Source organism: Onychostruthus taczanowskii, unplaced genomic scaffold (genome assembly GCF_017590055.1).
Source record: "Onychostruthus taczanowskii isolate IOZ18803 unplaced genomic scaffold, ASM1759005v1 scaffold34, whole genome shotgun sequence".
Taxonomy (NCBI): domain Eukaryota; kingdom Metazoa; phylum Chordata; class Aves; order Passeriformes; family Passeridae; genus Onychostruthus; species Onychostruthus taczanowskii.
In genome coordinates, this window is record NW_024500794.1 from 940,781 (window position 1) to 953,459 (window position 12,679).

At 38.7% G+C, this 12,679-nt stretch overlaps 1 protein-coding gene across 1 annotated transcript in view; it reads left to right on the forward strand.

Annotated features, from left to right (window-relative positions):
- The window catches only part of MAN1A2 (mannosidase alpha class 1A member 2), a 135,120-nt gene that overhangs the window by 106,355 nt on the left and 16,086 nt on the right, over positions 1 to 12,679 (forward strand). Inside the window, exons 9-10 of the mRNA XM_041410892.1 lie at positions 1,252 to 1,367; positions 7,158 to 7,377. Coding sequence (XP_041266826.1) covers positions 1,252 to 1,367; positions 7,158 to 7,377 — 336 coding nt within the window. The remainder of the gene's footprint in view (positions 1 to 1,251; positions 1,368 to 7,157; positions 7,378 to 12,679) is intronic.

Sequence of the window (12,679 nt, forward strand, 5' to 3'; positions counted from 1 at the left end):
GAGGAAAAAAGAACAGAAGGAGAGCTCAACCTCTCTTTGGCACTTTTATCCCAGAAAAACTGTGAATAATACCACTTTTTGAGGTATTTTGTAAAAGGAAGTGTCATATCTTTCCTTCACCCAGTGAAAGGGTACTTGCATGACTCAACCAGCCATGCTTAGGGCAGTAAATTTCTGGCATTGTGACAATGTTGGTGATAAACATTTCCCTCGCCCAGCTTCACGAGTCTAAGACTGTTCTGGTGCTGCTGTTTTGAGAGCTGTAACATTAGGAAAGAGAAGGTTATGTGTATTCTGGTTGGAGTCACTTATTAAATCTCACAGAGTGCTGCTTTTTGAATGAAGGGTGTACTGAGTGAGTGCTTACCCTGGTTGGAGCAGAAGCTGCAAGGCTGCCAGGCCATCAGTAGGCTTTTTGTGGGGAAGTATGATAGTTCTGCCAAAGAGAAACATAGGTAGTTCTCAAGTGGGCTGTCAGCACAGAATAGTAGTGACACTATTTGTGAAAGGCAACCTCTGCAAGGGAAAAAAATAAAATAAAAAAAGGGGACAAAAAAGAAATCTGTGTGTTAGGAGGTTCAGTTTATGTGCTGGTGGATTCTAATAGCGAAGCAGTCTTACTCTGGCATGTGGCACAGCTCTGCGTAGCTGCTCAGGCACAGTGGAGCAGAGCAGGGCTTGTGTTCTACACTGCAAAGGCAGCTTGCTTCCCTTTGGACTAAAAGAATTTCAATAAGAACATTTAGTTTAGGGAATTCATTAGTCTGTTGAGTAACTACCCTGTAAGAAATAAAAATCTGCTGGAAAGATTGGATTCTGTATAGTTCATGGGTGACAGTTGTAGCCAGCCACATGACCTGGTTACATCCTCAATACAGAGATCTTAGGAGGTTTCCCACGTGCTTTTTTCACATATACCTTAAAAAACCAAAAACTAAAACCCCCAAACCTTAGCAGTAAAACAATTAGGTTCTTTGGAATGAAGTAAAAACAGGTTAAAATACATTTTTGATGTGAGGGATAGCCTGTGCAGAATGGCGAATAGGGAACACGTACAGAAGGTTTTCTGTCTATGATGTAAGTTTGGAGGGGAAAGAGTGCAGTGCAGCTTTCTAAACAGGCTAAAAAATGTTTATAATTCTACAGCAGTAGACCTGAAAAACATAAGTTTTGTTTTGAATAAATCTAAGGTGCTATTACATAACTTCAACCTTTTTTTTTTTTGTTTTCTTCCCTCTTTCCCTTCTACAGATCACACATCCGTGGGCGGGCTGGGAGACAGTTTTTATGAATATTTATTGAAAGCCTGGCTTATGTCAGACAAGATGGACACGGAGGCAAGGAAAATGTACGACGATGCAATTGAGGTGATTATAATTCATTGAGTTTTCCAATACAGTGGAACCATCTTTAATGATTTTAAGGAAATTAAATTAAATTTTAAAAAAAGAAACCTAGGCAGAAAAAGCACCACCAACCACAGGACTTGTTTTGATTATGTAAGTTTTAAGAAATCAAGTGATGAATAATACTAGCTTTCACTCTGAGTAGTTTAAAAAGTATTATTGTGGAATACATGATGCAGATTATTGTGCTAAAAATAATCAGCTTCTCCCAAATGGTGCAATGTAAAACCCCAAGCTCTAATTTATTAGAAGGAGATCTAGCAACCTTAAGATGTGTGCAGAACAACCAAGTCACTTTTTTCCAGTGTTGGGAAATTCATCATTCTAGGACCTGAAGTCCCAAATTGTTTTATTCTTTGCATTATTTTCTAGGGCATTTACATGTTATATTCTGTATTTACCTTGTAAAATGCCGTTCATATCTCTTCCTGATTCTATGGTTCTTTTGTGCTATGGTCTTGCTCCCTGTCACAGACCAAGAAGTGGTTGCCCAAGCAGGATGGTTCAACCACTGAACCAGGCAGGATGGTTCAGTGGGATTTGGGGGATGGGGGCCTTTCTGTGGTGGCTCTGAGCTTTTTGCTGCCCAGCTCTTACTTTCTCAGTTTCCCCATCTTCTCTCAGCAGCCTTTTATAGTGGTGCCCACTGTGCCACCATTTCTCTGCTACCATTTAGACACATAAAGAATAACTGAGCTGGTTTGAGTAACGTGAGCTGTGGTACCAACAGCAGCAGGGACTGTGTAGTCTTCTCCCAGTGCTGGTGTGTGGTTGGTGCCTGATGTGTTCCAGGCTCTGTGCATGCCCTGTTGCTTTCAAAATAAGTTTTTACAGCTTAGTTTTAGCGTGGTTGGTCTTCTAAAGCAAAACACCTATTCTTGGAATTCTCAGAATTCACATTTTACAAGATACATAGTGAAAGCTCTAGTACAAAATTGCTTTGAAGCTGTGATATGTCTTATTCCTGACCTGAATTTATGATTACATTTCACTTCCAGCTGCTTTGACTTTTTCCTTCTCTACATTGTTTTAAAGGGTTATCTGCACCATATAGTTGGTTACTATCAAATGTGCAATAGACATTCTCTCCTGAAGGAAAAAGAAAATTTTTTTTTGGTCTCACAAGATAAAACAGATTTTGAATTATTTCTTAAGCTTTTTTCTATGTATTTTCCAGTATCTTCAGTATGGAGACAGCAATGTAATGGTTCTTCTAATGCAATTCTTCTTCTAACTGATTCCTTCTTGGTTTTATCCTCTTCATCCAGCCAGAAGCTCTGCTTGTACTCTTAACCTTTGCCTCATACCATCATCCACTTTCCAGTTGCTTTATTCTGAACTGGTTATAATCTTGTCGATTTACTGCTTTCCTCCCACTGTGATTTACATTCCCGATTCCTCAGTGTTTGACCTTACACTTATCTCTATTGCCACACACTGTTCAGGCAAAACCCGTTTTGTCACCTGCTCTCAGTGATTTTACAGAACTGACTTTTTCTTTATCATTATCTATAGTTACATCAATTTTTGTGTCAACTCCAATATTTTTTCTAGCATTTTTCTTGGAGATCATTGTTAGAAATACTGCCCGGTGTTGAATAAAGTATCTATGCAGAATCTTCATGGGATAAGGATTTTTTTTTTATTTTTTCTCAATTTGTTTTTCTTTGAAGTGTTCTAGCAAGCCAGCTTTTAATCCATTTCATATGTGCTGCCTTGAATTTGTTTAGGGCTAATATTTTGTAAAATGCCAAGAAATTCTTGAAATCTCTAATGTTTCTAGTGTCAAAATACACATATCAATCAAACATTTATTTTTGAAATGACATCATTCATTTTATATAATTGTTTTATTAACTTTTTAAACTACTGATAAAGCATTGGATGCTTCCCAGTTTTTTGAACTTCCTTAGCTTTCCAGGGTTTGTTAAAATCTATATTACTAGATCATAACATTACTTGTGTATTTTTAATAGGTTAAAATACAGTTTATGGAGTCCTGTAGATTTTAAGATGTTTAGCAGTTGATATTTAGCTTCCATTCTGGTTACTCTTGAAATATTTTACTCTGATTCTTAAACTGTGAACACTTCAAAATTAGAGGAAATAAACTCTCCTGTTCATCCTGTTCACTGTAAACCATCTTGCAAACATTTTATATGGGCACATCTCTGAATGGAGACAGAACAAGGGAAATTTGGAACCAGGTGGAAACACTCTGTGGATAGGAGGGAGGAAAAGCCAAGCTGCTCCTGCTTCATGTATGCTATGTCCTGCAGTCCCAGTATCAGAGGGTTCCTTCTGCTTTTTCTACCCCCTGTACATTTGAGTCTGCATGAGCTGTACTGATTTATGTGCTGTGGAACATACTCTGTTTCAGGATTTGTGTCTCTCCCAGGTCCTACTTGATGTTGAAAGACATAGGCAAAGAGTCATTAAGTAGGATTTGCTTTGCATAACTTCAATTCGAATTTTTATTTAAATTTTTTAAGAGGCCATTCCCTTACCATTCTTTTGTTCTTGCCTATAATATAGGTCTTCCTCCATAGCAAACACTTCTTATTCTTTGTTTTTCAAAATGTGGAGCAGAAGCTCTTTGCATCATTTGTGCAAGCAGCAGGGGAAAGGTGTAGCACGCATTCCTCCCACTCACAGCAGAGCTGGAAGTGTTCTCAGCACCCACCAGTCTAAAAGAATGTCTCTGTCCAGCCACGCTTCGCTCCCTTATCTTATTACAGCAGTGTGAGTGTAAGATGAACAACATAACCTCACTCCTAGGTCTTGCAGTAAACGGTGATATCTCATTCCTTGGAGTTATCACAGGGAAGAAAAATGCAGCATCTGTCCTTCAGACATCATGGGTTCCAATCCATGGTATACAAAGTCTTATCCAGGTCCCCACATACTTCCTAACATGAATACAAACAAGTTGTATATCCATAACCCCTCTGTATATAACATGGGTGCAGTGTTCCGCTGTAAAGAGCACTTCTTTGCCATGTCCTAGTATGGAAGTTCACAGCTGTGATAAAAGCTGAAATTGTGATACCTGTTGGGAATTTTTTGTGGTGATAAAAATTGAGGATGGGCCTCTTAACTTTGCCTTCAACATCATCATGTGGGCCTTCCAGCTAGTCTGGTTTCAAGTGCCTTTTTTTTCCTTCTCACATCAGCTGGAGGACAGGTAGCTTCTTTTTGATCTGCTGCCTTGAGCAGCCTAATCTGTTAGGCTCATAAATTTGATCCTCACTCTTTCTTACTGCGCAGCATTAGGTAGCTAAAGGAAGGATTCAGCCGTGTGCTTGACTGTCACAACGTAGCAAGTACTGCTGCAAGACAGCTCAGAAAATGCTATTTTTTGTAATCATGAAAAGCACATGAACTTCAGGAACATTCAGGTTTTGCATAGAATCACAAGAGTATCTTGAATAGCAAGGGACCCTCAGGAATCATGGAGTCCAGCTCCTGGCCCTGCAGAGAACACCCCAAAAGTCACACCATGTGCCTGAGAGTGTTAAAACACTTCCTGAATTCTGTCAGGCTGGGTGCTGTGACCACTGCCCTGGGGAGCCTGTTCCAGTGCCCAACCACTCTCTGCGTAAAGAATCTTTTGTTGCTATCCAACCTAAACCTCCCCTGACACAACTTCAGGCTGTTCCCATGGCTACTGTCACTCACGAGTGAAGAGATTGGTGCCTTTCCCTCTACTGCCCCTCGTGAGGATGTTGAAGGCTGCAATGAGGTCTCCCCTCAGTCTCTTCTCTAGGCTGAACAAACCCTGTTGTTCAGGCCTTTCACAGACTAAGGAAGCTCCTTCATTAGTTAATCTCTTAGTTGACGTGAACTAAGTCTTCTCTTTGGGAGTTGGGGTATACACGTCCACTCTGCTATGTGTATACTCCTTGTAGTCCAGCTGGATGTCATTGCTTTGCAGTTCCTGTTGGAGTGCTCTGTGGCCTCGGCCATCCAGCCCAGGATACAAATGCCACACCTATCCCAACCTGCACAAACTTTTCTTATCCCCTGGGCAGTTCTCCCAGCAATGCCCAGCTGTCCCTTGTTAATTACTGTAAATATCAGTCGTCATTTTTCCACGGTTGGGAGGCTGTGGGTTGTTGAATGATAAAGTATTTTGAGAGAGTTGTATTTATATTCTTGAGATGCTTCTTTTGTGACTCTCAGAACCTAACCTAGTTATTAAGTAGCTGACAGTACTTGATTTTCAGATTTCAAAAACTACCCCTTCTATCAGGCAGTTATTTCCAGCACAATCAGAAGATGTGTTTTCTGCTCAGAAGGGGAGCATGTTGCACCTAGAACATGCTCTTCAGTCAAGCCATGAAAGCAAATCTGGAGTAGAAGTGTAGCTCATGGAGAAGTATATAAATCTGGCCTTTGTTGGCTATCCTGGCACTAACCACAGCAATTCAACCATTTACTCCTCAACAGTTATGAAATTACGGCAAGATACAATTAAAAAGGAAATGTCACTTAGCATTTGGAAAAAAATGCTTTCCTCTAGGAAATAAATAATCCATAGGCTTTAGTGCCTTCCTGCTCTTCACAATTAAAGTGGCTTTCCTTCAAAAAGGGCTCAACTTTTATGTACCATATGGTCGAAAAACGTCCTGTTTTGTCACAGTCTAGAATAATGGAATCAACAGAATTAATGCTCCAGATCTTGATATCCTTTCCAGTGGCAGTTTTCAGCAGATCCAATACTTCCCATACCAGTACTTTCAGACCAAATGAGGCTTGTACAGTGAACCACATCAGGCTCCTCAGCAGCAGAAAGCAGTCGTCAATGCCAATTTGCATGATGGTTAGACAACCACCCTGGCAGCTGTCAGAGACTTACTGGTTTCTGCTCTGTCAGTTATTTCTGCTTTCTCTCTGGATCCTGCCATGAGCACAAACCTCAGATCTATCAGTGGTATTAGTGAAGGAATTAACCCAACAGGAGTGCAGACCAGCACTTCTCTTTCATTACTATCTCACTGTTTAATGCTAGACATAGTAAATACTGCAGTAGGTTGGTGGGAATTGTGATCCTCTCTGAAAGAGGCTTAAGCAAATGTTCCGTCTCGTTTGCAAACTTTGGGAAGTTAAGTCAGCTGCTCTTCTAAGAGAAGGATACCATTTTTAAAGTCACAAGCAACAACATATAATGGTACAAATACATATATTGCTGCAAAAAGAAAGCAGCAGTTGCCTCACATATAAAAGAAAGGGGTTTTTTGTGAACAGCTGCTCTAACACCCATCATTTGAGAATGTGCAATCAGAAAGCTGCTATGGAGAAGCTAGAAGGTGGCTGGAGCATTCCTGTCACTTCCTATTAAAGACTGACTGAGGGTACAGGTTTGCATATGTTGCTGACCAAAAGTTTCCAACGTGGATGGGTACTCACAGAGTGCACAGAGCAGCAAATAGGTAATTCCCAGAGTTAACAGTTAGACAAATACTGCTTGAGCCATAAAATAAGTGTTGAATTCTCAAGTAAAAGTACAGTGTTGTCTATGTTGTGCTTTTCCTGTTAGATGTCATTAGCATTTTTAGCAGTTATGGTAATTTTTTTTGTGCTTTGAAATTATATTCTTATAGCTGGCTGTTCCTGTAGTGCTCAGAAGTGAATTTGAAAAAAAGAAAATTATTTTTGTTTTGAAAGCCAGACATTGCTCGATAAAAGAATGTTAATTAGTAAAACTTGCATGTGAAACAGCATTTGAAAGTTCTCTTAATCTCTTTCTAGGCCATAGAAAAACATCTCATCAGAAAGTCCAATGGAGGACTGACCTTCATTGGGGAGTGGAAGAACGGGCATCTTGAAAGAAAGATGGGCCATTTGACCTGTTTTGCAGGTGGAATGTTTGCCCTTGGAGCAGATGGTTCCAGAGATGATAAAGCTGGACATTATTTGCAGCTCGGAGCTGAAATTGCACATACATGTCATGAGTCATATGACAGGACAAGTAAGACCTATTGTTAATCAAATTATTCCAATAGCTGGAATACAGCAACTGTTGTAATTATTGTTAGGATTTGTTATGGACCTTGTCTAACACACACTGGTTTTATACCAGTATGAATCTTTAACATCTGTGTATTTACTTCTGCTCTACATCATGGTGAGTAAATACAAACCCAGGGTTTATGGTTCCTTTATGCGTGTTTGTCCTCAGTTTTGGATCAGTCAGCTAAGATGGTTTATATGGGTATGGTGAGGAAGGAATTTGTGTGAGCTCTTGTCCTCACAGATATATAGGGAAGTTTTTACTTTCATATATACTGTTCTTACAGTTAAGTAGAGGGAAAAAATTGTAAATAGACTTTTTACTGGTTTTAGTAATAGCGCATTCTAAGTACAATTAAACAAGAGAGGATGAAGAGTACTGTGCAGACTGTGAGGAGGCCAAAGGCCTGACTAGTGAGGAGGAAGCATCAGACTTCATTGCTGGGCTGGAAGCTTCTCAAGGTCAGTCTTTTGGACCAGGATTATTTTATAGCTACCTTGATGCTTGAAGTGTACTGAGTATGCTTAGGGTGGCCATATAGTTGTAATACATAATTAAAATGGAAGAGTCTCAGAATAATAATCAGAGACATCTTGAGAACTGGACTATCAGAAGAAGTTTGCCAGAAAAAGTCAGGAGCTCTTTGTCTGAAGTGGGATTTGAAAAATGTCCTGGTCTGTATCAGATGAAGAATTTTCAGCAGAGATTAGATAATACTAAGACTGCCTTAGAAGACACGTGTAATTTGTCACCCTGAATACTCTGTATAAATCTGAATTTCAAGCAGAACAAATGCAGAGAAGGACCAACAGAATGAATAGAGTGACAGAGCTTTTATCTTACAATGGGGAAAATATGAGAGATTGGCCTGCTCAGGCTAGAAAAATAATTCCAAAGAAAGGGACAAATTTATTGCCTTCTCAAGGGGCAAACACTGAAGAGAAATAGTTATTTTAAGATACAAAAGAACACAGTTGTAACAGGAGTAACATTTTTAAGCTCACTGTGGATAAATGTAGGTTGCAGATTGGAAATGGTTTTGCGTAGCTATCAGAGGAGTGAGTTTCTGAAATACCTTCCCAGTAGAAATAATGGCAACTATAAATTAAGCAGTTTTAAGATGAGAATTCATGTATTTATCCACAGGATTACATAGTTTCATTGTATAGTTGCCTGTCTTTCTAAATAATTCAGTCACAGAAGTGATAATTTTATTTGGGTAGCAACAGTTTTAAAAAAGGAAAGGAAAAAAAAATATGAGTGTGCTTAAGAAAAAAAGCTAGGATATAGCAGCTATTGTTGCATTCTGAAAAATTGCATTTCAATGTTTAATTTGACATTTAAAAATAAGCAGTGTTAAATTTACAGTTGTTTGAGCAGACCTAATTTTATTCCTTCAGATGTTTATTCTGTACCCTAAATAAGTCAAAAGATGGGGGAGATAAAAGTTTTGATTGCATATTTAATGACTGTATAAGAACACATGGGCAAGAAAGACTGAGAGCTGTACAGACAGCTATAAATTTGCAATGCCCTTGTTTTCTTTTGTTCAGTCATGCAGTCCCAGGAATGTGGATTGTTTGTGTTTGGATGTTTTGGTTTTAATTTTCTGGCCTGATTTTTCAAAGGAAATTAAGAACTTACACATGCAAAGTATCAACTTCTTTGTTATGTTTTAACAGCAGGATTTGAGCATAATTGTACACTTTAATGGCAGGACTGGGTGATGGTAGAAGAAGCATCTTTAAGAGGGCAAACAGTCATCCTGGTACAGCTAATAGGTTTATGGTTCAGCAGGCAAAGGGGATTGCCTGATTTCTTTCTCCTATGAACATTGGAGAACTTGCCCCATTTGGCATGCCTAGAGGAGGGAGAAGGATGCAGAGACTGCAGGCAGGGGTTAGGCAGCTTTTTCTTTAGCTAAACCAGCAGAGCTGCCTTTGCCTGTGTCAGCACACAGCTGCTGTTAGTTTAGTTAATAAACTACAGTGTGTACCTGGAATACTTCAGTACGAAAATACTGCTTAATGAAGCAAGCTAAATTTCCATAGCTCAGCTTAAGTCTCAGTAAAACTGACACAGAATTTCACAGAATAAAAGCATTTCTGGAAAATGAGGGCATTATATTGACAACTATCATCAACCTGTTGCACATATTGAAAGTTTGAGAGCCTGTTAGAAAAAACAACCCGATATTTCAGAAAATTGGTTGTTTTAGTGCTGACTGGTACAGAGAAGCTGGAAAGTCCTTGAAACTATTCCTGATGTATTTTCTTGTGGATTATGTCGCAGTGGCAAGTGGCATCATCGAGAAGTTTATGCAGGGATGTAGTCTCACTGATAATCTGAGTCACCTATAATGTTCCCCAGGAATACCTGAGAGAAGACCTTAGACTCCAGACTAAAGGCTGGAGAAGTGACTAGGTATGTTGTGAGAGGCTTGGGCCCTTGCCATGGCTCTGTGAAAATCCTTGTAGATTCTGCTTGAGCTGAGGATCAGTCTGTAGCACTCCTCAAAGGATATCTTTCTCATTCAGCAGCTGGAGGAAGCTGATGGTTTTTAGAAGGTGAAGGCAGGGGCTGTAGTCGTGGTTCTGGTCTGCCTCTGAGCAAGGGATTTGTGTTTCCATAAATTGGACATGGCAGCATGAGAGCCTTCTCCAAGGGTCTTCCCCTCCTCAGGAAATTGTGAATGCATGTGGCACCCTTTAGAAACAGCAAGGATTTGAAAAGGCTTGTTGATGGTCAATGAGAAAACTTAACTGTAACCAGAATAGTCTTATGATGTGTAGTCTACACATACCTCTGCTTCCTACCAACTCCACTATTTTTTGTACCATAAACTATCAATAGATTAATGCTGCAGCTATTCTAAATCTCCCATCCTGTGAGAGGAGATTTCAGGATTTTCCTGTAGTCCTGTGTGCTCTCAGTTTGGAGGATTGAGAAAAACAGAGATAGGAGGCATGTTCTGATCTGTGTGCCCATTTACCAGCAGAAGAAATCATAATGCTGTCAGTGGGCACTGGTAAGGCTACAAAAATACAGCTTCCTCTGCTCATGGCACAAGGTTTCTTGGTGTTTAAGCTTATGTGAGTGCTGCACATCTTGAGGTGTTTCAGTTTCTGGGGATTAGTTCTTTGTTTTTCATGCTTAATATGCACCACTGAGAAACATGGCACAGGCAGAAAATAATTGGCAATGCGAAATCTGTAGATGGCAACAAAAAAAAGTCCAATGAAATAGAAAGAATAGAAAATAACTAACAAATCAATCTGAATAATCAGCTTTCATAGGTATTGTAGAGGTTAGATAAAAAAGCAAAATTATCTGTATAGATGGCATTGTGTGCTGATCTATAGCACACTGTATTTTTAGTACACTCTACCATCCCTTATGCATAAGAATTTTCCTAGCCATTAGCTGATAGTGTGTAAAGTATTGACTGACTACAGGGAGCTTATTTTAGGATGAAGTTTTTTGCACTTCTTTAAAGTTTCTTGACAAGAGCTGTCCTCAGAATCGCAGTACAGCTTTAGCTGTTTTATGTGTGACAATTCTAGTGCAGAATAAGCCAGATGACTAAGATTTCAGCTGAGACATATGCAAGGGTATGAGTAGATGCTGTCTCTGCCCCAAGACTTTCAGTAAGCAGCTAAACAGGCAAGGCTGAGGAAATGAGAATAATAACATGTTTTTGTGAGACTTATGAAATAGAAATGTGTGTTGATGGAATAGTTTAGAGCCTCAAACAGAAGTGTCTTGGATGTTCTCTTCCTCCAGTTTTCTATGAATTAGAACCTGGCAAGTATTATTATAATTATGAATCCTGTCTTACTTTCAGGAAATTTATTGCTAGATTGATCATAGTCTTAAAGACACATACAAAACAGACAACAATATTTGCAAAAATACTTATGAAATTTAGAAATATATTTATCTAAAAGTAAAAAGATTTGCCCTTTTTTTGGCAGTGCTAAATACAGCTCTCATTGAAGTCAACTTTATGTCAGTTGAAGTTTTTTGAAATTGTGATTATTCAGCTTTGCACTGGTATGAAATTGTTTCTCATCTATTCTCCCTGCCTATAGTCTATCAGTGCTATTAACATGAAAATATTTGGATTATTCTGTGACCACTATAGCATTGTAAAATGGCTTAGATTGCTCTTGGCTTAGAAGAATGGCCCCTGAAAGGTACTGTGCCCATAATAGCTTCTTTTCTTTAGTCAGCTATCAATTTTACATCCTTGGTTTCAGATAAGAATTTGGTGAAATCTTCACAATATGCAGAGGTCACCCATCCTTGGGTAGTTTGATTTCTTGTAGTGCTCAAATAGCATTAGGAGTAGGTGTGAGTAAATAATTAAAGATTTACTGCACGAGCAGGCTACAAAGCAAGAGAAGACATCACAGTTTCTGTAGGTGGTGGATCACCAGAACTGCCTGAAATCCAGCTTCTTTGGTGGCTAAGACTAACATAGGTGTCATGTTTCCCTGATTTCCAAAAGTCTTTTTAACAGGTCTTTTACTAAGGCCCATTAGGGACATTAAACAGTTACAATCTAAGCAGCAAGTACCTGTATGGAGGAAAAAATTGGGCATAATATAGAAAACAGGATAGAGGTAAATAGTCCACTCTTGCAATGGATAAATGCTGGTTAACCAGCAGTATTCTGATATATTTGATATATATTTGCACATATGTGTATAGATGTGTAAAATGTGTACTGTATTTATATACATTATAAGTGTATATTTACATTTCATGTTTTAATATGTATTATATATAAATAAAATGTACACATATATAAATGATCAGAAAAGGGCAGAAACAGTAAGGTAAGTGCACTGATAATAGCAAAAAAAAAAAAAAAGGCACTACACAAGGACCTTGAGTAACTGCATAATAAATTGCTAAATTAAATCCAGTGTAGTTAATTGTAAAGTGAGGCATCTATGAAAAAATTATTTCTAACCTACCATATTAAATGATGAGTGCTAACTGACCATTGCAATTCAGGAAATTGCTTTTGAGATTATGAAAATGTCAACTCAGTAGCACTCAGGAAAAACAAAATGAGAAAGAGAAAAATAGAAAATGTCATTATGTCACTGTACTAATCTCACCTGCACTTTTTTTCCCTGTATTTGCTGGTCCTCTCTCATTTTACAAAGGGTATAGTAGAACTGGAAGAGTTGCAGAGCAGGGCTAGAGGATTAACTAGAAGCATGGAACAGTTTCCATTCAAGGCACAACT